Source organism: Periplaneta americana, chromosome 15 (genome assembly GCF_040183065.1).
Source record: "Periplaneta americana isolate PAMFEO1 chromosome 15, P.americana_PAMFEO1_priV1, whole genome shotgun sequence".
In the NCBI taxonomy this organism is placed as follows: Eukaryota; Metazoa; Arthropoda; class Insecta; order Blattodea; family Blattidae; genus Periplaneta; species Periplaneta americana.
The window spans coordinates 135,794,416-135,820,760 of NC_091131.1; the positions used below are offsets into that span (position 1 = coordinate 135,794,416).

The 26,345-nt window shown below is 35.1% G+C and overlaps 1 protein-coding gene across 2 annotated transcripts in view; it reads left to right on the forward strand.

Moving 5' to 3' along the window:
* Window positions 1-26,345, forward strand: part of LOC138715673 (uncharacterized) — a 67,242-nt gene that overhangs the window by 19,892 nt on the left and 21,005 nt on the right. For both annotated transcript variants that reach the window (XM_069848743.1, XM_069848745.1), the window contains exons 3-4: window positions 11,910-11,964; window positions 21,842-21,967. In XM_069848743.1, coding sequence (XP_069704844.1) covers window positions 11,910-11,964; window positions 21,842-21,967 — 181 coding nt within the window. The remainder of the gene's footprint in view (window positions 1-11,909; window positions 11,965-21,841; window positions 21,968-26,345) is intronic.

Below are 26,345 nucleotides of genomic sequence, written 5' to 3' on the forward strand. Positions count from 1 at the left end.
GTGGTACATAGGAGATCGTGAATTCTTACATTTTCGAAAAAAAGAAATATCATTACATATAGGAGATTGTATTATTTGCTGTATAACTATTTAAGTTATTTAAAAGAGAAAAAAAATTGAAAATCGATGTCACATAGGAGTTATTGCAGGAACGACGTCGATGGCTATAATAAAATAAAAACAAATGACTCCGTCTATTTAAGGCGGCCTTGACGTTTGTCAATATTAATATAATTACAGATAATATTTGTGTGTTTGTATGAAGGAATCTCAGAAGCTAATTTGGATAAATCCTTCACCATTTGAAATATGTAGTTTCTCTAGGCGGAGGTAATATGAGGACTGAGGCAAGAAGAAAATAGATCTTTCCGCACAGAAAACTTGATATCCTGTCGAAATATTGTATAACGTGATTATTGCAACTTTATTTGGTCCACACAAAATACTCTAATTTTATACACTTAAATTTATTTTTCTGCACAGAACATAATAGATAAGAGTTTTGTCGTAAAGAGGAGTATTTTATTGCACCATACAGCCCATAATAAATAAGCATTTTAACATAGAGCTCACTAGAGCTGAGTTATTTTATAAGGTGTAACGAAATGGGGTTCCTGCGCTCATAATTTACCCATATTAGTTTCCTGTGTTTCTTAAAATAATATTTATGTAGGGCACTTCATTTTTTTATTTGCATAAACAATAATATACAACCGAGCGAGTTGGCTCAGACGGGAGCGTTTGAGACACGCATTCGGTAGGTCTCGGGTACAAACCCCGTGGCCGACCAATCTGACTGGGGTTTTTCATGATTTCCCTTAATCATGAAAGGAAATGCTAGATTGGAATGATACATGTCATGATTCATCACCGCCTTAATTACCAATACGAAAAACATTAATCAAAGTCTATAATCAGTTACATGAACACAAGCCATCTACAACACACAATAGAAACAGGAACTCAACAAGAGTAAAAACGGTCTACTCATATACCCACACAAACATGACCACAGATGTTAAGGCGTGAATAAAATAAACTTAAAAAAGGTGCACAGTAATTTTAACATAAAAATCATCTTCGTACACAATCAACTCTATTAATTTGGAGTGATTTAATAAAGGATGCATTCAAGGATAATTTAGAAAAATGTTAAACGAATTATCCTTGCACCAAAAACGGATGTTCTATGAAATAAATGAAGATATTTTAATTATTTGCATTTAATAACAACTAAGAAACATGTTAAAGGAATCATCATTGCACCAAGTGAGTGGTCTCTGGACCAAAATGATAGCATTTTAAATTATTTAAATAAAATTTAAATTTAGTAACATATTAAACTATTTATCCTTCTGTCAAACACGGATGTTCCCTGGACCAAATGTCCTATTTTAATTATGAAATTACTTTATATTTATTTCTAACAACTGCGGCGGAGCGCACGGGTACGGCTAGTGTAATGATATAAAAAGAAGAAACTAACACCAGTATTATGCAACTGTATTGCTCCAAACCAGTATTAAATTTATATTATTTATATCGCTAAAGAGCGATAACAAAATAGAAATTATAACTTGAATATTATTTATATGACTAAAGAACGAAAACAGAATATAAATGATAACTTCAATATTATTTATTTCGCTACAGAACGATAACAGAATTAAAAAAATATAACTTGAATGCTAAAAGAACGATAACAAAATATAAAAGAATTGAATATAATTTATATTGATAAAGAACGAAAACAGCACATAAATGGTAACTTGAATATTATTTATAACGCTAAAGAACGATAACAGAATACAAATTTTAATCTGAATATTATTCATATCGCTGAAGAACGATTACAAAATAAAATGAAAACTTCAACAAATCCCGAACTCACAATCTTCGAATCATTAGGCGAGCACTCTACCGCTGGTCTACGAGACACAGATATGGAATAATTCCATAGTTCCGGAACTGCTTCGGGCCTTGTTTTTTTTTTTTCATTTTATTTTTTAATTGTTTCTTGGCGATATAAATACCGTATTATTCAAATTATCATTTATATTCTGTTATCGGTCTTTATCGATATTAATAATATTCAAGTTATTTATATTAATTGTTCCTTTTGCGATATAAATAATATTCAAGTTATAATGTGTTATATTCTATTAACGTTCTTTAGCGACATGAATAATATTCAAATTATCATTTGTATTCTGTTATCGTTCGTTAGCGATATAAATAACATTCAAATTATCATTTGTATTCTGTTATCGTTCGTTAGCGATATAAATAATATTCAAATTATCATTTGTATTCTGTTATCATTCGTTAGCGATATAAGTAATATAAATTTAATGTAAGGTTTAGAACAATACAGCTGCCTAACGCCAGTGTTAGTTTTTTCTTCTTATATTGTTATATTACTACACTAGTCGTACCCGTGCGCTCCGCTGCACTGTTAGAAATAAATATAAAGTAATTACATAATTAAAATAGAATATTAGATCCAGGGAACATTCGTGTTTGTTAGAAGGATAAATCGTTTAATATGTTACTTAATTGAAATTGTATTTAAATAATTAAAATGCTATCATTTTGGTCCAGAGAGTACTCATTTGGTGCAATGACAATTGCTTTAACATGTTTCTTATTTGTTATTACATGCAACCAGAGTTTAATGAAGATTGACATATCATTTAGTTTTAATGTGTATACTTTATATTACTTGCTATATGTTTCCATTGAATTATGGTAATAACTTAATTTTAACCACTGTTTTCTACGTCTTCAGTAAATGGCGCTTGGCCCACTATGGTTCTGAACCCTTCAAATAACTTAAATAGTGATACAGCATAAACAGTAATATTTAATTATATTTCTTTCTTTCGAAAATGTAAGAATTCACGATCTCCTATGTACCATTGCCATGGAATGAATAAATGTGTTTTTTCTTCCTACTCAAAAAATTAATATTTTGCACATAGGAATTACTGCAGGAACAACAACGCTACAATCTGAGGCGGCGGTGAAAATGTATTGTATTGTTATTTTAAAAGTCTTGTATATCCTTAAATATCAGTCCTATCAAAATTTTGCATAGAATAAAACTTATCGGATATCATTTTAAAGAAACTTTTGTTATGTAACATTTTTCACAAAAAAGGCAATAATAAGAGAGATATTTCGATTTATTTAATTCAGGCCCCGTTAAATGAAGTATTTTGAATGCCATATAGCCTAAAATCTAAATTACAACGAACTTAATTTATATTTCATTTTCAACGATATCCGTTCAGCCATTACCGCGTAAAAAGATAACAAACATCCAGACAGACAGACAGGCAGACAGGCAGGCAGACAGACAAACAAAAATTTCAAAAAAGCGATTTCCGGTATCAGGTTGAATAATTATACATGTTAACACCAATTATTTTTAGAAAAACGAAAATTACCAGAAAAATTTCGGTTACATATTTATTATTGATACAAATTATATTATATTATATTATATTATATTATGTTATATTATATTATATTATATTATATTATATTATATTATATTATATTATATTATATTATATTATATTATATTATATTATATTATATTATATTATATTACATTATATAAAAAGTGCGTTGATAACGGATGTACTCCGATAAGTAAGTTTTTAATTCGTTGTGGGGGCTCTTGAATCTCAAAAGGAACAACTTTTACAACAGTGTAACATAATCTGCTTGGCTCATTACCCAATTTTTTTTGCATTACATTTATTAAATATATATTTTGTATTTTAACACGATTCAATTGAGCATAGTTAAAATTTGAATTATAAAATAATGGATTGCTAAGCTAACGTACTATTACTGCATACTAAATCAATACACTCTTGTTGTTCGTTAATTCTCTGAGATTAAAGTGAGTGTGTACATAAATATTATTTTAAGAAATACAGAAAACGAATGTACAAAATAGCCTATCAAATTTTCTGTGCATAAGAAGCTATTTTAATCTTACCTGTCCTCGATTTATTCAGAAGTTACTGTAATAACATTATAGCATTATGTCCATCTAGAGAAACTACGCTTTCCAATGGTGAAATAATAATTAATTATACAAATCGGTTAATTTTAGCTTCCGATATTACTTCATACAAACACAGAAACATTGTCTGTAGATTACGTTTAATAGCTTTCTATTGTTGCTGTCCAAGGCCCCTTTTTCGATTGTTTGTGTCCAAGGCCCCTTACAGACGAAGTCATTTATTATTTCATTGCACTGTCTTAGATGGCGTTATTTTAATTTTAAAACTCATTTATCTCATTAAATCGGTCCTATCAAAATTTTGTAAAGAATAAAACTTATCGGAAATCATTTGTAAAGAAACATTTGCATGTAACATTTTTTACTAAAATCAATAATAAGCTTAAGTGAGATATTTCGATTTGTTTAAATCAGCCCCCCTTATAACCCCCCTTTTAAATAAAGTATTTTGAATGCCATATAGCCTAAAAATCTAAGCTACAACAAACTTAATTTATGTTCCGGTTTTCATAGAAATCCTTTCAGCCATTATTGCGTGAAAAGGTAACAAACATCCAGACAGACAGACTTAAATATCAGTAATATCAAAATTTTGCCTGGGATAAAACTTATCGGAAATCATTTCTAAGAAACTTTTCTTATGTAGTATTTTTCACAAAAATCAATAATAAGCGAGATATTTCGATTTATTATTTCAGGCCCCCTTATAACCCCCCTTTTATTTAAAGTATTTTGAATGCCATATAGCTAAAGATCTAAGTTACAAGGAACTTAATTTATATTCTAATTGTAATATAAATCGGTTCAGCCATTATCGCGTGAAAAGGTAACAGACATCCAGACAGACAGACATGCAAACAAAAATTTCAAAAATGCGATTTTCGGTTTCAGGGTGGTTAATTATATCTGTTAGGACCAATTATTTTTGGAAAATAGAAAATTACCAGAGAAAGTTCGGCTACAGATTTATTATTAGTATAGATTATACTATCCTGTAACATAATAAATTGGGGAGGTTTCACGAGGATTTGAGCCTGATACGTTGGCATTTGAATTCCGACATTGCCGACGTCCGACGTTCCTACGTTCTTCCGACTGAACTATGTAATTTACCTGGTATTAACGTAATTAAACGCGTTGTCAGACACACTACAACTGCACATTCATTTAGATTATATTCTGAATATTTAATAATTATATAAAAAGTTACGTTTGTGACAATAATATTTGTAGTTGTAATACCAGCTGCAACAGCAGCAGTGGTAACAGCAGCAATGATTAAGGACGTATTGTGTGGATACAGTTCAATACAGATCTTTCGAAAACAAATTATGACACTGAGGTCCAGATTATCAAATAATTATATTCTTCTTAACTCTGTGTATGTTATGTTTGAAAATGATATAATTAATAATAAGACTCTAACAAGTATTTATATTATTATTTCCTAATTGAAGAATATCCGAGAAAATATCAAAATATAAATAGACAATATATAGATATCAACAGATAGATATCAACAGATAATGTCAAAATTGCAGCTGAGCAGAGCATAGGTTATCATAAAACTTAGAAAAAGAAATCATGGTTTGATGAAGATTGTTCCATTGTAGTAGATAGAAGGAAACAGGCAAAATTGAAATTCTTACTGGATCCAATTGTGGAGAATAGAGATAATTATTTCAATGAAAGACGGGAAGCAAGTCGTACACTTAGGAATAAAAAGGGAGGTTACTTGAAGGAAAAACTGAATGAAGTAGAAACAAATAGTAAGAATAAAAACATTCGAGATTTATATAAGAGTATAAAGGAATTTAAGAACGGATATCAGGCAAGGTAAACGTGATCATGGATAAGAATGGTGACTTATTTGCAGACTCTCATTCAATCCTGAACAGATGGAAAAACTATTTTGGGCAACTACTAAATATACACAGGCCAAATAGAAATTATCGGGACGAAATTCAAATTGAAACTGCTGAGCCAATCATACCGGAACCTACACTTTCTGAAGTCGAAATTGCGATAGGAAATCTAAAAAAGTACAAGTCTCCAGCTATTGATCAAATTCCAGCAGAATTAACACGAGAGGGCGGAAGGGCATTATCTAGCGAAATTTATAAACTTCTACTTGCAATTTGGGAAAAGAAAATTGTACCAGAACAATGGAAGGAGTCCTATTTTTAAGAAGGGGGACAAAACTAACAGTAGTAACTTTCGAGGACTATCACTTTTGTTGACGTCGTACAAAACTTTGTCCAATATTCTTTTCAGTAGATTAACTCCATATGTAGATGAAATTATTGGGGATCATCAGTGTGGCTTTAGGCGTAACAGATCGACTATTGACCAGGTTTGTTGTTTTCGACAGATATTGGAGAAAAAATGGGAGTATAAGGGTACAGTGCATCAGTTATTCATAGATTCCAAAAAGGCGTATGACTTGGTTAAGAGAGAAGTTTTATATAATATTCTTATTGAATTTGGTATTCCCAAGAAACTAGTTCGATTAATTATAATGTATCTTAGCGAAACTTACAGCAGAGTCAGTACAGGCCAGTTTCTATCTGATGCTTTTCCAATTCACTGCGGGATAAAGCAGGGAGATGCACTATCACCTTTACTTTTTAACTTCGCTTTAGAATATGCCATTAGGAAAGTTCAGGATAACAGGCAGGGTTTGGAATTGAACGGGTTACATCAGCTTCTTGTCTATGCGGATGACTTGAATATGTTAGGAGAAAATACACAAACGATTAGGGAAAACACGGAAATTTTACTTGAAGCAAGTAAAGCGATCGGTTTGGAAGTAAATCCCGAAAAGACAAAGTATATTATTATGTCTCGTGACGAGAATATTGTACGAAATGGAAATATAAAAATTGGAGATTTATCCTTCGAAGGGGTGGAAAAATTGAAATATCTTGGAGCAACAGTAACAAATATAAATGACACTCGGGAGGAAGTTAAACGCAGAATAAATATGGGAAATGCGTGTTATTATTCGGTTGAGAAGCTTTTATCATGTAGTCTGCTGTCAAAAAATCTGAAAGTTAGAAGTTATAAAACAGTTATATTACCGGTTGTTCTGTATGGTTGTGAAACTTGGACCTCTGAGAGAGGAAAATAGGTTAAGGGTGTTTGAGAATAAGGTGCTTAGGAAAATATTTGGGGATAAGCGGGATGAAGTTACAGGAGAATGGAGAAAGTTACACAACGCAGAGCTGCACGCATTGTATCCTTCACCTGACATAATTAGGAACATAAAATCCAGACGTTTGAGATGGGCAGGCCATTTAGCACGTATGGGCGATTCCAGAAATGCATATAGAGTGTTAGTTGTGAGGCCGGAGGGGAAAAAACCTTTAGGGAGGCCGAGACGTAGTTGGAAAGATAATATAAAAATGGATTTGAGGGAGGTGGTATATGATGGTAGAGACTGGATTAATCTTGCTAAGGATAGGGACAAATGGAGGGCTTATGTGAGGGCGACAATGAACCTCCGGGTTCCTTAAAAGCCAGAAAATAAGTAAGTAAGTAATTGAAGAATATATATTTTTAGTATAATGAATGTTTTGCTGTTATTTTAAGACCTAGGTAGAGGCTAATTCTCTGAGGAAACCACGACGCCATTTCGGCCTGCGACTTTGTCTGACATGGCTTCACAAAGAGGTGCAGGAACGAAAGAAAGTATAATACGGGCTGTGAGTCATCTTGGTTTTTCGGCATCCGAGGCATGTAGGCGTTTCAACGTTTCAGAAATGACAGCCCGGAGATTGGTGCAAAATTATCAACGCTCGGCAATTTTTGGCCGAAAAGCTGGGAGTGAGAGAAGGAAAATTTCAACACCACAACAGGACGCCAGATTAGTGACAGAGCTTGAAAGGAATCCCTTTCATACCGCTGCTAATTTGAAGGCAGTTGTTAATTTCCCTGGCCATGACCAGACCGTGAGAAATCGTTTAAGGGCCTCCAATTTGAGATCTCGACGTGCCATTCCTAGAGAAGTTCATAAGGAGGAGCATATAGAGGAGCGTTTAGTCATTGCAGTGGGAAATGTCGATCGGGATTGGGAGAGGGTAATCTTTTTTGACGAAGTAACCTATTCTACTACAAGGAAAGGACCCACTCTTGTATATCGTCCTCCTGGTACCCGATTCGATCACAGATATACTGCCATGCGTGCCCGCAGTGGTACAATATCTGTGTCGTGTGGGGGGTGGATTTCTCATCGTGGAGTGGGCACAATCCATCATATTCGCGGGAAATTTAACCAGCAAAAATATCAACGGTTGCTGAAACGCTATATGGTTCTTCATGCTAGGTTTTTATATCCTGCTGGAATTCTTCAATTTGAGCAGGATAATCATCCAGTCCACACATCTCAATTAATTCGGGACTGGTTTGCGAGGAGACAGGATATCGAATTGATAGATTGACCTCGTCCCTCTCCGGACTTGAACCCTTTGGGGAGAATATGTGGGCACAAGTAAAGAAGCATATGCGGAAAAATTTGGTCTAATTCCCCTCCAAGACGCCCTGTTGATTTGTGGAAGCTCGTCCAGGATGCCTGGGATGTCATGGCTGAGAACAGTCGGTATTTGAAAACAGTAGTCTATTCCATGCCCACTCGACTGCAAGATGTGATCGAGATGGGAGGAAGATGGACTAAATATTGAATCGTGGTTTTTTGTTTGTTTTTTTTGTTTTCTTTTTTGGTTTAACTTTTAATTGTTATAATTTTTAAGGCAGACGCCTGTAAGTTTGTTTTTTATGCAACGAAATATATTTTTGCTGAGAATATAATCTTTCTTTCCATTTGCAGCCATAATGTCATGATAAATAATGATAAAGTCATGGCATAATACATTCATGAACCCGATGTTAATTACTAAAACAGTCATAAAAGAAACAGGAGCAATTATATTTTGTCTCTCTACTTACAAAAAAAAAACATAAAAAGCATTACGTTGTGTTCGAACGCACGACGTTATGAACAATGGCCCGAAACGCTTCACAAACCTTCAAACCTTCATTCTGACTGTTGATATCAGGCCACGTGGTCCAAGAACATGTAACATCGCCTGTCTCCAAATTGAAGCGGAGATACCCGAAGGGAACTTTGTGTCTAGAGAGCGCCACTTTTTCTTTTGACATAAGTAGTCAAAAGAACGAATATCTCGTGAGAATTATCAATTTACAACAATATAAATTTAGTGTGTGCTACTTTTAAAAATATTTAAGACAAACGTGTACTCTATTAGTGGCATGCCAACTCACTGGTCAACAAAATTTAAACTTTTGTCTGTTAAAAGGGAAACGATGGGTGATTCTAAGTGACTTTCTTGTGCTGATTTCAAATATTTTTACAGAACTTTTCCATCACCCAGGGTTTTAGAGTAATCACATGAAAAACATTTTTCGTATCCATACATTATAGTATTATGATATCTTAGCTGAATTTACATTTATTGACCTAAAAGTTATGTGAAGCATATTTTCGGCTCCACTTTGCTTGAAGAACATCTCTTTTCAGTATCTAACAATAGGCTGCCAACATATCTGGACATCATTTACCCTAGTAGCGCCTTTCCGTATCCACAATGTTCTGGTGGAAACGCTCCCCGTGTTCGTCGCTAGGTTTTCAGGAAAGAAATCGAGATGGGATGCAGAAAGCGTATTTTTTAAGACATATTGCATCCCATGATCGTGCAGTTCTCAATCATCTCACTGACAAGTTCTCTATAGTTCTCAGACCTGAAGTTTCCTAAAAAGTTCGTGACAACATTTTTGAAATGCACCCATGGAGCTGTTTCTTGCATATTTAATTGCTTTTCAAATAGCTTATCTTTCATCAGTTCCCTTATTTGAGGTCAACAAATATTCCTTCTTTTAGTTTAGCTTCACTGATTCTTGGGAACTTATTTTTCAGGAAGAGAAATGCACTGCAATCACGATCCATTGCTTTCATAAAATTCTTAATTCTTGATATGCAGTGGAGGCAATAAGATTTTTTCAGAACTTACAAGTGTTTGGTGAAAAACATTATCTTGTCCTGGATTAAAGTGATTCTCTCTTTGGCCAGTTTTTTTATATAATGATTACTTTTATCTCTGCTATCCAACTTGCACAAGAAGCAGCAAAGTTTAGTATAGCCAAGCTGTAACCCAAGTGAGATAGCTATTACTTTCAAATCCCCACATATCTGCCAAGAGAAATTGTTATACTTGATAGTGGATAGTAAGATCTTCATATTCTCATAATTTTCCTTCATACCAACTGCAAGGGCTAAAGGAATGGATGGATATTTGTTTCCTTTATGTAGCAACGCTCCTTTAAAACTTGTTTTCGAGGGTCTATGAATAAATGCCAGTCCTCAAGTTTATGCTCAATACTCATTGACTTGAACAAATTTTCAACATCATTGCAGAAAACTAGGTCCTCTCCTTTAGAAAACAATATTGCTCAAATTCCTTTTGGCGTTGGCGAAAGAAACTTACTTTGGTGTTACCTGCAGCAGCTTCCAGTCTTTCACTCTTGAGGCGAGTAATTCTGCTTTGCTTTTACTTAAACCAAGATCCCGAACCAAATCATTTAAAATCCTCCTGTGTTAGAAAGTTAGGTTCATTTATAGTATCATCTTCCACAAAATCTGGATCATTTTGTAATTCAGTCTGAACATCAGGAACACTTTGTATTACTTTAGTCAATGCTATGTCGTCTGGTGGAGTTGGTATGGGAAGTCCTGGCCTATGAAGCACCGGCCGAATTGCAGAAACTAAATATTGATATTTAACAGTGTCTGGACTTAGAATTTATTCCAGATATATTTGTCAAGCATAAGTAGTAGTCTGCCAAATGATCCTTAGGTTTGCACCATACCATAGGGACTGCAAAAGGCATATGACAGGATCCTTTTAACCAGCCAGTTAATAGTGTTACACATTTAGCACAACAGATTTCCGTGGCCCATGTCTTGTTCTGATCTATTTTGTTGTTAAAATAACAATCATAAGCTCTTCTAACTAGAGGAGTAAAATTTGGCCTCTGCCATTTTAAAGTGAGTTCACCACACACTTAACAGAAGTTGCTTCTATCTATAAAACTCTTTCAAGACATATTTCTTATACATTATACACTACTCCTTACAATGCACTATTAGGTACGGTATTGTATACTTCTATCACAATTCAATTGACAACGAAAGAGAGCACAGGATTAGCTTCTTTCTTTGAAGAAAGCTTCTATTCATCTGGGAAATTTACCTTAAAATCAAGTTTTCTGAGGGAAATGTCATTGTTGTTATTCGTGAATTCACAGGCAATAATACAAAACGTTACAAGTCAATTGCTTACACAATGTAATGAAATATAAATGTAAAATACGCCTTCTAATCAGCATGTTATACACAACAAATACTAATAAACTGGATCAAATTTATTTTCAAAATAAAAAAAAATGGTGGGTGATGGAAAATTTCTGACTTCATTTTTGGAATCAGCAGATGGCAATACATAAGAAATACCCGAAATTATTTATTTAACAAAATAATTGTTGACCAATGATTGGAACTTATCGTAAAAATGTTTAATACAAAAATATGCCTGATACTAAATGATACTTCACTATAATATTTTAGAAAAATATGATCTTCACAATTAATTATCATGGAAAAATAACACAAATTTAAGTACTGTACAGTATTTAAGAGACAGTAAGAAGAGATATAAATATTTGAATTTGTAATTTTGTCCACCTAAATGTTACTCTGTTTCATGTCGCACAACTTTATAAAGATTGTCAATAAATATTTAATACACGCTTAATGAGATACAATGTACGACTAACAAGGCACCATTATTATTTTCAGAACATCTTCGTTAACTCCACAAGCCCACCGAAGGTTGTAGCCAGCGTTGAAACCAGTAAGTAATGCTACTTGAAGGTACATACAACCACAGTAGACTATAGGTATTCATACAGTAAGCAAACTTCGCCACTTTTTCTGCCAGACAGACATGCGCACGCATAAGCATAGCGATCCAAGCGGCAAGTAACTAACACTACTGGGAAACTCAGCTGTTTAATATTATTATGATAATAAAAAAGCGAAAGATTTATTATAAAAACGAGAATTTCCAAGGTACCGTATTGTTCAGGCTTTAAATTGCAGCAACAACAAATGACGAAACCCAGAATTGCATTTTTAAGCTTTCTAAAAAAAAATCCATACATATAAGTAGACTCATTGGCTTGCACTTGGCATGTGTTCTTAACTTGGTTAAGTTTCGGGTTTATATTTTATCTCATTTAATTGTTCAGTTCAATTCAGCACTAATGGTTTCAGATGTAAAAAAATGCGTTAAATATTTTAGGCGAGAGAATTTGCTAAATTAAAATACAAAATATTTGAGTGCAAATGGCCGTCCATGTACGGAACACTTCGAGAACAGCCACTTTATGAATTTCAATAAGAACTTATTAATTAACACTGTTACAAGCAAGATGAATCAGACAGTGACATTTGACCCGGTAAGTCCCGGGTTCGAACTCCGTAGCCGACCAATCTGACTAGGTATTTTTTATGGTTTCCCTCAGTTACTAAGCCAAATATCATACTGGTAATTTACATATCATGATTTATCACTGCCTTAATCACCAATATCATACATATTAAAACAAAATCCAAAACAGTTATGTACAGTCTTAGAAAAACGTTTTCTCGCACAAATATTTTTTTTAACTTCGTTATTTAACGGCGCTGTATCAACTACAAAGTTATTTAGAGTCGATAGTGTTGGCAATAGAGAGATTATATTTGGCGAGATGAGGCCGAGGATTCTCCACAGATTACCTGACATTTGCCTTTCGGTTGGGGAAAAACTAGGAAAAAGTCCAAGCGGAAATCGAACTCAAGCTACTTTGTAAGTCCGAGGAAGGATGCAGTGCGCATTATCAGATATACAACGAAACAAAACTAATTTTATTACCTGAACTAGTTCTTCTCTTGTGAACCAGGTCGCTCGTCCTCTGATCATGCGCACTGCCTTCTTTCTGGGACTTACAAAGAGTTTGTGGGACAAGAGGATTATACATGAATACAAGTGATCTATAACGCACGAAAATAGAAACGGATCTAAGCAATACTCAGCGGGCTACTGATATAACCAAAGATCCTACACACACGATATGACATTCATGTTAAAGCTTGTATAAATCAATGTTCATAAAAAGAACTAAACTGCTGTACCGACGGTATTCTCGGACGTCGGTATATTCTAATTTTTTGATACTTAACTTCGGAAACAAAGTCTTTGCTATCACTGCACTCTGTATTATATGTACATTTCGCACTTGAAGCGTTGAATACGGAGCTTTTATGAGTTCTTAAAAATCCTTAAATTTTGCTTGTCGGATGTTCCAAAGTTCTCAGGTGTTGTTAAAAATTGTGAATCACAGTTTAAAATCACGGTTTAGGTAGCCTATTCAACTATTCTTTGTTGATGATTTCTGAATTCAATTTATTGTATAATAATAATATTAATAATATTTCTGTTCTATTGATAATATAATTCTTTATTTTCAATAAAATCAGTGATATTAACCTTCCATTGAATTATTTTGGAGTCATTAAACTTGTAATAATAGGACCTGCAGTACATCTAATTACAGGTTAAGCGGCATTTGATATTAGTGCCAGTACTCAAGTAAAATACTGTGCTTTTCATATTGTTGCTTTGTTTAAATTTATTTAAATTTAAGAATCATATATGCAATAATGTGCATTTATTTTTCCAAAGTTAATAGATACAGTGAGCATGTAGTTATAGTTATTCGCCACCAGTCGCGCTAATAATACTCAGCTAACTTGTTGTTATAGAACTATTAACACACAGGTTCCTGACTGTATTAATATCTATACTGTGGTATAACTGGATGTTTAATGTGTATACTCAATCGAATTTGAAGACTTTCTGAAATTATTGAACGTCAAGAATTGAAACATTCACAATGATAAAAACACTCGATTGTATAGCTAAGATTAACCTAATAAATGTGTATATTTTCCGTGGATAAATTCCACTAAATCTCTGAGTTTCCCTCGAACCAGTCGTCGTTCGTCAGATTCACGGGCAAATCACAATGGTAGTGAGACTGCACGTCAACAGTTGTTTAGTTTATGAATGACTACAGATTGAAAAATAGTTGAATTGTGAGCATTGAGTTACTTAATAAATATGACAGGCAATATTACTTTTTCTTCTTTACGAATTAAGCTTCAGTATTTTAAGTTTTCCTTTATTTATTGCGATGGACAAGCCATTATTCCCGTTAACAACAAACTATTCCGATTGTTCCCTTCATGTTTAGCAATGCTAAAAAAATGCACATGTACTGTATGTAAAATACAGCATATTGTTGGCAATTACTAATAACAATAGTTGTGCCAAATCTTAACGATGTTAATGAGATTAATAAATTTTAAGTATATTATTTATAAATGTTTTCTTTATTTGTATAGTGAAAATGTAGTGTTTGTTACCGTGCGTAGCCTCATGTCAAAAAAGATGTAACATAAACGGAGTAATATAATTTGTAATGGAATCTGTACCATATAAAATAAAATAACAAATGAATAATATGGCAAAAAGAAATAACAAAACTGAATAATAGTAAAAATATCAAAATAATGTAAGATTATAATAAAATAAGAAAATAAAATAAGAAAATAAAAATAATAGAAATTTTAAAAATAACAACAATGTTAAACTATGTTATTGTAGTCATACAAATGTTCACAAATATGATTTTGTAATTTTATAAGTAATTTTAATAGGTCGGGTCATATTGACCCGAACAGTACATTCGTAAAGTAAAATGTAACAGAACAGCAGGGTTAAGATCTTAATTAAGTCAATTTTTTGTCATTTTAAGTGTAATTTAGCTGTCATCCATAGTATTACAGCAACATGAAGTGGAAAGGATCGGAACACTCTACCTCGTAAAACACATTGAATATTATAACTTCGTAATTCCAAAGGAATGGGTAAATTATCTGTTTACAATATTTTACTCAGCATTTCTTTTCGGAGAGGGGAGGAATTTTTCTTTAAATGAGGGCAAAATTTATCACACTTCGAATGGGCCTTTTTATATATGGGGAAGTAGCTTTCTGAGAATACTGAACTTAAGAAAACAGAAGGCCTAGTGTCCTTATAACATTTCTATGGATTAGAAGACCCTTCTACTTTACAACGGGGAAGTTACCACCATATTGTCTTTAATTCGAATAATGATTTCCAATAATCTCTTAGCTTGGTTACAGGAAGCATATATTTCTTCGTAATATGTTTAAACTTGTTGAAATATTTTGTATCAGTTCAGACAATTATTTTTATTACGTTAATTGATTTTAATAATAATAATAATAATAATAATAATAATAATAATAATAATAATAATAATAATAATAATAATAAACAACGCCTAAAATAAGTAAAGACCTACTTGTATAATTGTACTTACATGATGCAAACCCGTCAATTATAACTTATGTTTGGATGTAGTATGGCTTAGAAAAAAATCAAGTTTTAAATTCAGTATAAATATTATTACATATTAAGCACTACGGAAGGACCCGGACAACATTGTCTCTTCTGAAGGACGTCGTAACAATAGTTATTTTAGGGTCCTTTGCATATAGAGATAAAGTTAATGGCGATGGGCACTACCTGCCACCTAGCGGCAAAATAACTTTTTCATTACTCGCACATAAACGTTGATTGAGCAGGCAGTGTAAGCAGCCACATGATGCAATCCAGCAAGCAGTGACTCGTATATAGGTCTACTACGTTTCACCATTACCTTACAGTGCTCCAAATCCCTTTGCTCTGATTATACCCCTAGCTCTTGGGTGAGCGTAATAGATCCACTAGGTTCAAGAGCTGTCATAGTGCTTCCCCTCAAACATAATACAATACCTCATATTCTACTTTTGGAGCACTTCCTCCACTTCATGGTCTCATTGTCTTAACATACTATGTTCATTGAGAAGATCGTGAATTCAAATAGAGGGACCCTACATAGCTTTTATAGTTTTAGGTTTCTCATAATTATTTAATCATCCCTCATCCCTTGCAATGTTGTGAAGAACATGTTTATATGTTTGATTTACTTCTGCTTCTTTTTCTTCACTCTCCCTTCCTTTCCCCTCCCCGCCCACATTCGCCCATTATTTCATCAATTAAATAATTATTTTGACTTCAACGTAGCTCAGTGGTCAGAGCGCTTGGTATATAGAACCAAGGATCCGGGTTTGATCCCTGGCGCCGGAGCGAATTTTTCTCCTCTAATATCAATTGTTTCCCTAACTATGGTCCACATTTGTCACATTTTTCTTTGTATATTCAATACTATTCATCCAGATTAAGTGAAGTTTTAGCTTCGGAATCTTGTAAGTGTATATTAAATAAATATTGACATATGTGTTTGAAATTATTTAATTACAAGTGTTAAAAAATAATATGCGTTGGTACATAGTTGTATTCTGAATTGCCCAGCTATGATCCAATCACATATTCATGCTTGAAAGCATGAATGGACTATAGCTGAATCTGTAATTATTCGTAAATGAATAAATTGAGTTTCTAATTTAAGGGTAGAAACATAATCTAGCACAGAAATATTACAATTAAATGAAAAGTACATGGATTCTTTTTATTACTACATATTGCATAAACACACAATACACAGGTGAAATCTGAAAGTCATTTTCCTGCAATACTAAACAACTACACTCACCGGCAAAAATACTGGGCCATCTAAAGTTTCTTAATTTTTTTTATGAGGAGAGAATCAGAAACCATGTATTGTGGGTCCCTATCACTCCGGCATGGCGCGTCCTCAGGTTGCGGATAGAGGAGACGGCCTCCAGATATGGAGGGTAGCTGCGAATATCTTGAATAAGCAGTCGTGGACAGCCGATAAGGGGTGGTCCTCCAGCTTGGGGGTTGGGCGAAGGGCTAACAACCCATCACAGTAAAAAACAGCTTGTTACGAATCCCTACAATAAGCATACAGCAGAGTCCGTATAGGTCAGTTTCTATCTGATGCTTTTCCAATTCACTGCGGGCTAAAGCAGGGAGATGCACTATCACCTTCACTTTTTAACTTCGCTCTAGAATATGCCATTAGGAACGTTCAGGCTAACAGGCATGGTTTGGAATTGAACGGGTTACATCAGCTTCTTGTCTATGCGGATGACGTGAATATGTTAGGAGAAAATACACAAACGATTAGGGAAAACACGGAAATTTTACTTGAAGCAAGTAAAGCGATCGGTTTGGAAGTAAATCCCGAAAAGACTAAGTATATGATTATGTCTCGTGACCAGAATATTGTACGAAATGGAAATATGAAAATTGGAGATTTATCCTTCGAAGAGGTGGAAAAATTCAAATATCTTGGAGCAACAGTAACAAATATAAATGACACTTGGGAGGAAATTAAACGCAGAATAAATATGGGAAATGCGTGTTATTATTCGGTTGAGAAGCTCTTATCATCCAGTATGCTGTCCAAAAATCTAAAAGTTAGAATTTATAAAACAGTTATATTACCTGTTGTTCTGTATGGTTGTGAAACTTGGACTCTCACTCTGAGAGAAGAACATAAGTTAAGGGTGTTTGAGAATAAGGTGCTTAGGAAAATATTTGGGGCTAAGAGGGATGAAGTTACAGGAGAATGGAGAAAGTTACACAACACGGAACTGCACGCATTGTATTCTTCACCTGACATAATTAGGAACATTAAATCCAGACGTCTGAGTTGGGCAGGCCATTTAGCACGTATGGGCGAATCCAGAAATGCATATAGAGTGTTAGTTGGGAGACTGGAGGGAAAAAGACCTTTAGGGAGACGTAGATGGGAGGATAATATAAAAATGGATTTGAGGGAGGTGGAGTATGATGATAGAGACTGGATTAATATTGCACAGGATAGGGACCGCTGGCGGGCTTCTGTGAGGGCGGCAATAAACCTTCGGGTTCTTTAAAAGCCATTTGTAAGTGAGTAAGTAAGGAGAGAATCAGAAAACCCATTATGAAATGAAGATAACATTGCTTCCTAGAAAAAAGACTCTTTTTTTATTATCACTTGCGCTATTATTTTCAACGCCAAAAAATGCATATAATTAAATGGTGTAAAAACTTACAAATTGTTTCAATTTTCTTCCAAATGTACAACTGATTTTGTGCCCACCCAGATGCTACTAATAGCGGATATTGCCTTCCCGTGACTGTATCTGTTACCATTCGCCGATTCAACCTTTCGATCAGATTCTGGATGTTAGTCTGGTCGATACTATTCCATTCTTTACTTAGAACATTTCGGAGCTGCTGTAAGTTGCTGTGAGGAGTTAGTCGACTTCTAACTCACTTCCCTAGCTTTCTCCACACATGTTCAATAGGGTTTATATCAGGACTTCTTGCTGGCCATACCATCCTATTCAATCCAACGCGTTGCAACGTCGTGAAAGATCCACACATGTTCAATAGGGTTTATATAGGGACTTCTTGCTGGCCATGCCATCCTATTCAATCCAACGTCGTGAAGGAACTCATCCACGATTCTTGCAGCATGAGGGCGAGCATTGTCATGCATTAACAGGAACTTTTCACCAATGAGTTGGGTATATGGTACCACATATTAAATTAGACCTCCTTCGATGTATCTTGGAGCAGTCAAATTACCTCCATTAATGAAAACAAGTTCTGTGTAAGTTTCATACGAAATGCAATCCCATACCATTACTGATCCACCTTGGAAACTCACACGTGAACTGAAGATACAAGAAGAAAAACGTTCTCCTTCTCTTCTCCACAATCTTTCACGGCCATCTATAAACTAGATCTCGATTCAACTGTGAAGCGCACTCGTCGCCACTGCCCCAGGTTCCAATTAGCATGATTGTGAGCAAAACATAATCGTTCAACACGATGTTGCTGGAGAAATTCTGGGCCTTTAGCTGATCTTCTGGAATTCAGTCCACATTCATCCAGACGTCTGCTTACAGTTCTCTCACTCACGTTAACTTGTCTTATTTTCTGGAAGGCTCTTCTGGTCCCAAGAACTGCAGCCACATAATGCTGATTATTCCCATCTTCTATCAATGCAACCATTTTGCTGAATCGATAGGACTTAGTGACATTTGTATACAATGAAGTACTCCAATACTGCCTCAAGAGAGCTTACCAGTCTGAAGACTGCTTCAGCATAGCTTGAAATGAGTCCGAGAAGTTTAGACACAATATTGCAAGAAGAACGAATCTCCTTTTCAGATCATTGTTGGCTATTAAGTATTCAGTATTACATTGTTACGTATCACAAAATAAATGAATAACTAAATAAACCTCAGCACATCTACAATTATGAAACAAATTCTAAAATTTTCAAAAATTTTAAATAAAATGTAGTTGGCCCGGTATTTTTGCCGGTGAGTGTATATTAAAGAACAAAAGTACGGTATCAAAATAAACTAACACATTCTTGGCAAAATATTCTGCAAATAAATTCACTGATAATGTTTATTTACCATACTGAGAACTATATTCACTGGGCTTATTTCTATCCTTTGAATCTCTACTTCTCTTGTTGTTCTGAATTGAAAATAGATCACTCTTTTTCGAGACTCATATGGGGTCTTCAATTTGTTTTATTATTTTTCCTTTCTATAGAATAAAATGTCTTCCATTTCTCGCCACCTCAGTAATTGCCGCTTCTTACTATACATGAGACAACAGCTCCATTCTTCTTCACTTCCAAAACTTTCCCTGGCCACAATTCTTCCTCATAAGTAACTACCATATAACTATGTGCCTTTAGCATTATTTTAACAGATTTCGTCTTCTTTTCCACATCTGACTCACTGTCTGTAAATATGGAGAGAACACCGGAAACATCATAATCTGTATCCAATTCAATGTCATCGCTCTCATAGTTACTCACAGGAACGGTTGTGATCCTTCTACCCTGAAGTTTTCGTTTTACTGGACCATTATTCGTGCTAGTACCATTGATGCTGGAAGAGCCTGTTTCTTTATTTACTGGACTATAATGTTAAATGGTGTTTCAGAATATACTGAGATACCGTATTTGCAGAAGTAAATAATCAAATTGTTCACATTTCATTAAAACAAATATTTCAAAATGAAATACAAGTATGGTCCACGAAAAATTGTGGTATATATATAGTTGAGGACTGACTTGTAGCCTTGAGGTTAAATATTTTTTTGTAGCCTTGAGTCCTTAAACTCTGCCAGTCTAATTATTACGTGAAAGTAAACACTATATAGCTAGGTTTAATTGTACAAACAATCATATATCTATAATTTACCAGTTCTACAGAGGAGAGCTTAATAAAACAGAGAAACACAAACTAAATGATTTCGTGTCTTCACACATTCAATAGAACGATGCACACTGAACTTGTTAAGCATCCATATTACAGCCACGTGTTATGGTAGATAGAAGCATCTATGGGGAATATAATTCCATCACAGTGGCGCCTTATATGCCAAACACCGAACTCTTGGAGGACTAAGTAGTACATAATGCGTTTTGGACCATAGTTGGGTGCCTGGACCCTAGTTATGGGAAATTACGGTACCATAACAGATAAATTCTTTAGGTCCAAAAATTAATGTTTATGTAAATTATTTTCTTCTTTCTTAATTATTTCGTCGACTTGTTATATCGTTAAACATGTCGAGGTCAACGTGTCAGACGGGAGTATCTACAAAACCGCCCGTTTACATTGGAGCCATTTAAATATGGAATACATTTTCCCATCCTTGTCTACATAACAAGGTACTTTCTTTGATTATTGCTCATGCCAATTACTGCATATAACGATTGTTTTCAAACATAATCAGGTTTCATTACTATATTTCAATAACGCTACATTTGTTGATACGCCTTTCTGCTATGATGCCCTCGATGTGAAGTTCTCCACTGCTGTTCAAGCTACAAATCTAGTGAGCCTAGATTCAATAATATTACGCACTGTTCTTAGCCGCCTTGGTAGCTCAGTTGGCTGGGCGCTGGCTTACGATGACTGTGGACCAAGGATTCGACTCTCGTATCTGTGTTGAACAAAGCCCAGTTTCCTGAGGGGTTTTCTCGGAGTTCTCCTGTTTTCCTCCATCATTCCACCGTCACACTTCATTTCATATTCACCATCATGTAGTATTGTGACTGGCATATAGATGACATCAGGCTGAGGAGGCATGATACGCTTTTAGGGGGGTTGGTAGATCACTCTTGTGAGACTTCACCGGACCCTTAAGGTACATGGCTGAATCAACAAATAACACCACATAACCGAATCACGCTATCTATACAGAAAGCAGCTGTTCGGACTTCAACAACCATTTCTAAATAAAGGAGTGGTAAGGCACAGTAAGTCCTGTCGAGACTATATTCTAGCCTTTAGGCCTCTCCTCCTAGCAAAAAAAGCTTTGAACTTACGTCTTGCTGACCTGGAAATCCCTCTGTGTTCTATATATATATATATATATATATATATATATATATATATTGGTTCGTCATCCTTGAAAGAATGATCAGAGAACGACATAATGTCTTCAAAGTAGATTATGATGAATAATTCATTGCCTATTTTTTCTTTCACTTTTAAATTGATTTATTCATTATCAAAACTGCGGTTCAATATATATATATATATATATATACATATATGTAATAAAAATTAAGTTCCAAAATGAGTATAATTTTTCATTTCAGAACTGGAACGATTTAAGAAAGGCGCTGACAGGTTGAACTCAACATTTCAGGAAGCTCTTAATTTAAAGATTCACGTGCTTAAATCCTTAGACACAGTGTATAAGGAACTCACAGGGCTGAAAGCAAGTAAGTATTAACCTCAATTACATTTCATTCTGGTACTACTAAAATTGTCACAATTTAAGTTATGTAAAATACATAAGTGGTGTGTCTAAAAAGTTCGGTGAATGGTGTCATATCTGAACGGCAACTTGGCGCATGTGCTTGTGCAGGCGCATGGTTCTTCAGAGACTTCGGGAGAATCGATACACAGCATGCAATGCATGTGACTGTCAGTGTAAACAGACTGCGACCAGTTGACCGTAGTCAGTGTGAGAGGAAGTGTCACAGCGCAATGGAGCAACGTGTAAACATCAAGTTCTGCTACTGCAACGGTGACACATGGAATGTTGGTGCAGGTGTACGGGAGGGAAGCCGTGAGCAGAAAGTGTGTCTACGAATGGTTTAAACGTTTCCGTGAAGGGAAGGAAACAATTGAGGATGAGCCACGTTCAGGTCGACCATCGACAAGCAGAACCCCAGAAATGATCGAGAAAGTGCGACAAATACTGGCACAAGATCGGCGACTGACTCTAAGATTGATTGCGGAGGAATTGGACATTAGCAAGGACACCATCGTCCGCGATGATTTGGGTAAGCGGAAGATCTGCTCCCGATTTGTGCCGCACAAGCTCATAGACGAGCAGAAAACAAAACGGAATGGAAACTTCTGGTGATTTCATTTCCATCTGTGACCAGGATCCATTGCTTCTGAAAACCATCGTCACGTGAGATGAGACCTGGTGCTACCAGTTCGATCCGGAATCAAAACGGCAATCGATATCATGGTGTTGACCGACTTACACGCTACCAAAAAAAAGCCGTCCGCAAAAATCCAAGGTGAAAACACTGTTGATCGCCTTCTTCGACAACAACGGCATTATCCACAAGGAATTTGTTCCTGCAGGTCAAACCATTAATGCTGCATTTTACCAGTCCGTTTTGAACCGATTGCTACAGCGTATCCGGCGGGTTCGGCCAGAGTTGCAGAGGACTGGAAAATGGATGCTGCTCCATGACAATGCCCCTGCACACTGTGCGATCCGTGTGCGCCAATTCCTGGCTCAGAAGATGGTAACTGTTCTTGAACACCCTCCGTACTTGCGCCTGAAATTATTTACCTTCCTCCTGAAACGTGTATTATAGATTTTTTTGTTACATCTTTATTCCGCTGAGGTCTTAAATTGCCTTGGAACATTGACATAAAAGAAGCAAATATATTAGCACAGTTTAGCAAAGAAAAATCTTCTCTTGAACGTGATCTAAATATAAAAGAGGCATCGCTTCTCCTTCAGTAATCTATTTCCCCTCATAACTTCAAAAATATCTTGATTATATTGTCAGGCAAAATATTTAAATGACCACCGTTGTGAAGTAAAGTTTAGCACGCCTAATCATGAATGAACAGGCTCGGGTTCAAATTCAGGTTGGGACAAGTTACATAGTTGAGATTTTTTCGGGGTCTGACCTTAACTCAATGCGAGCAAATGCTGGATCACTTTCGGCGTTGAATCCCGGACTCATTTCGATGGCATTATCACCTTCATCTCATTCAGACGCTATATAACTATAACAGTTGGAAAAACGTCGTAAAATAACTAATTAAAAAACCAAAAGTATTTTAATTCGTCAGGTGACAATGAATAACAGCCTGCCTTTCTTAAGTTTGCTGAAAAGTATGAAGAACTCTGACAGTATTTTATAACTTTTCTTTCTCCTCGCTCATTCAGTGTGCAACTAGTCGGGTATTGGGCAGTGACGTGCGGTGGTCCTACAGATTACCCAAGCAGCCGCGTAGTCAAATTTTCTTTTCCTTCTACTATTTATATTTGATTCAAATACTTATAACATTACTAATTATTTGGTACCTTTTTGTTTTTTTACAAAATCTATAAGATTACGCCTACTGCAACTACTGCCTAAAATTAAAAATACTACTACAAAACACTGCTCTAAGTATTAGTTAAGTCATGACGAGTTATTCAATCTTATTGGGGAAACATGTGGTAATCGTCGACCCAGAAATTCATCAAGAAATTTTGTGCGCTTTGATGCTTTGGAGAAAAATGCTGCAAGCCCAGAAAAATTAGAAAAAAATATACAGCATTCAGGAATACTTGAAGCACTTTTGGACAGTGTGCATAGCAGTGAACAAAGAGAGCTTATGGAAAACACGTCTCAATATTAGCTTGACACCATGTAATGAAAAGATTATCACTGCACTCCCATAGTAGCTCTGTGCGACAAGTTTGAAAAGTTTTTAATATGTCTTAAAAATAAGATCAGAATGGACTACCGCTGTTTTGTCCTCACTTGCAACACGTAGGCACACAAACCGCTCTACCACCCTTCCTTCAATCATATATCGATAAATGAGAGAAAATTGTGATTTATTCGAAACGTCAGTAGTCTCATCAGCTAATATGGCAAAAATCAGATTTCTGTAATTGCTGTTTAATTTTCTTATTAAGTGCACTGGCAACAGACTCAATTAAATGATTTTGAATACGATTTGATACACCTTTGAATACTGTAGATGTCTCCAAATTATGTTTTAGAAGAGGGTCGTACTGGGCGGTGTAGTCCAAAAGTTCTAAATAATTACAGCGGTTGTTGGACATTTTCGACTTACTCTTTCCTCTAAATGAAAGTTCCAATTTTGCAAGAAAACAAACGGCGTTTATAAGCCATTTCAGAATGTCTCTATTGCGTGTTACCTTTTCATTATGAAGAATAATACTGTACTCTGTTGTGTTTGGTCACTACTCAGTTTCAATATTCACAGTTCCAAAAGTCGCGAGTGCGTTAGAAGCACGAATATGTGCAATAGCAACATCATGATCCCGTATTGCTTTAGTTAAATTACTGTATTTAGCTTTTGTTGTTGAATTAAATTATTATTATCACCAGACATAATCAAAATCTTTTATTACACTTATATACACGTACACCATGTAACTACAAAGTACCGGTACAAACAAGCTTGAGAGAAACAGTACGTTTTACACTCATTCGACTTCGCGCACACAGCCAGCCCAGACAGGGTATCAGCTGCTTGGGGTATATGCATCTACTAGAGTCTCGTGAGGCGTTCCTCATTGGTTAGAAGTTATGATGACGTGAGTTGTCATGGCAACTTCCATGCTAACCTGCATTCAGCACTGCTGGCAATCTGCTGCCTGCTCGGGACCGCAGTATGTGCATTGTATGTGCCTCGTCACGCGACTTACAATTAACAAAACGTATTTAGGAACGTTTCCGGACTTTATGATTAAGTAAACAGAAAGTTTAATCATGGATTTACGTAGATATCGCGATTCTTATAATCAATCAGTGCTGTCCAAGCCGTGCTTGGGTTGCTTGGGTGGACTGCACGTCACTAGTATCGGGAAACATTTCGACTCTAAATTACTCCGAACCAGTGAGAAGAATTTCAGTTTCTGTTTCCATCAGCATGAAGTTTGCTTTCCCTTGAACTCTTGTAAATGCATTCGTAGTCCATATCAGTAATCTCTGTGGATAGTAGTTGAACATGCTAGGAACAGAGCTGATGAACCCTAAAAGTGATCCATATAATCCATGTATATCTATGCTTATACACTTTGCAATGTAACATTTACACTATTAAATCTCTGGAGCATGTTGTTCCAAACTGTCATCATGAATAGACTACTGCTTCTAGTTCAAGAAGTCTGTAGGCCCTTTTTGCACCAGTGGTTTTTGACAGGAATTATTGATAACATGTGTGAGAACCTTGGCAACACCTTCCCAATTTTCATTTAGATTAAATTTATACATGTTTCCTAACTTGCTGACCAACGTGTTTTCGATAAACTTTTTACTGTTTTGCTTCCTGGTTCCATGAAAGAAAAAAGTAGTTATCAGCGTTGTGTAACCAGAGAAGAAATTATAAATCTTTTGTGCTAGATTGCAGAATGAATAATAGTGTGCAGCACTAAATTCAAAGAAAATAATGTGCTGCACGTCAGGCTCCCCATTTTCGTCCACGTATTTTAATATGAAAGGTAACTGATCGATTAGTGTAATTTCCGCAGTAGAATCTATTATTATGGGCAATCCCATTGTCACGGGTGTAACATCCGCACTTCTAGCACAGGAGTGTAGATTGCTAAATCTTAAGAATTAAATCTACAAAAATTAATAAATTGCACAGTTGTATTATTTCAATTGCTACAAGTTTCCATTAAAAGTTTGAATATATGATATGAAGTAGTTTTTAACTTATTCAGGAACAAATTTGTGACAATTTTGGGACACAGCATAGGGTACTCTATCAAACAAGTCAATATTTCTGTGATTTTATTTTTTTTTACTTGGTTATTTAACGACGCTGTATCAACTGCGAGGTTATTTAGCGTCGATGGAATTGGTGGTAGCGAGATGA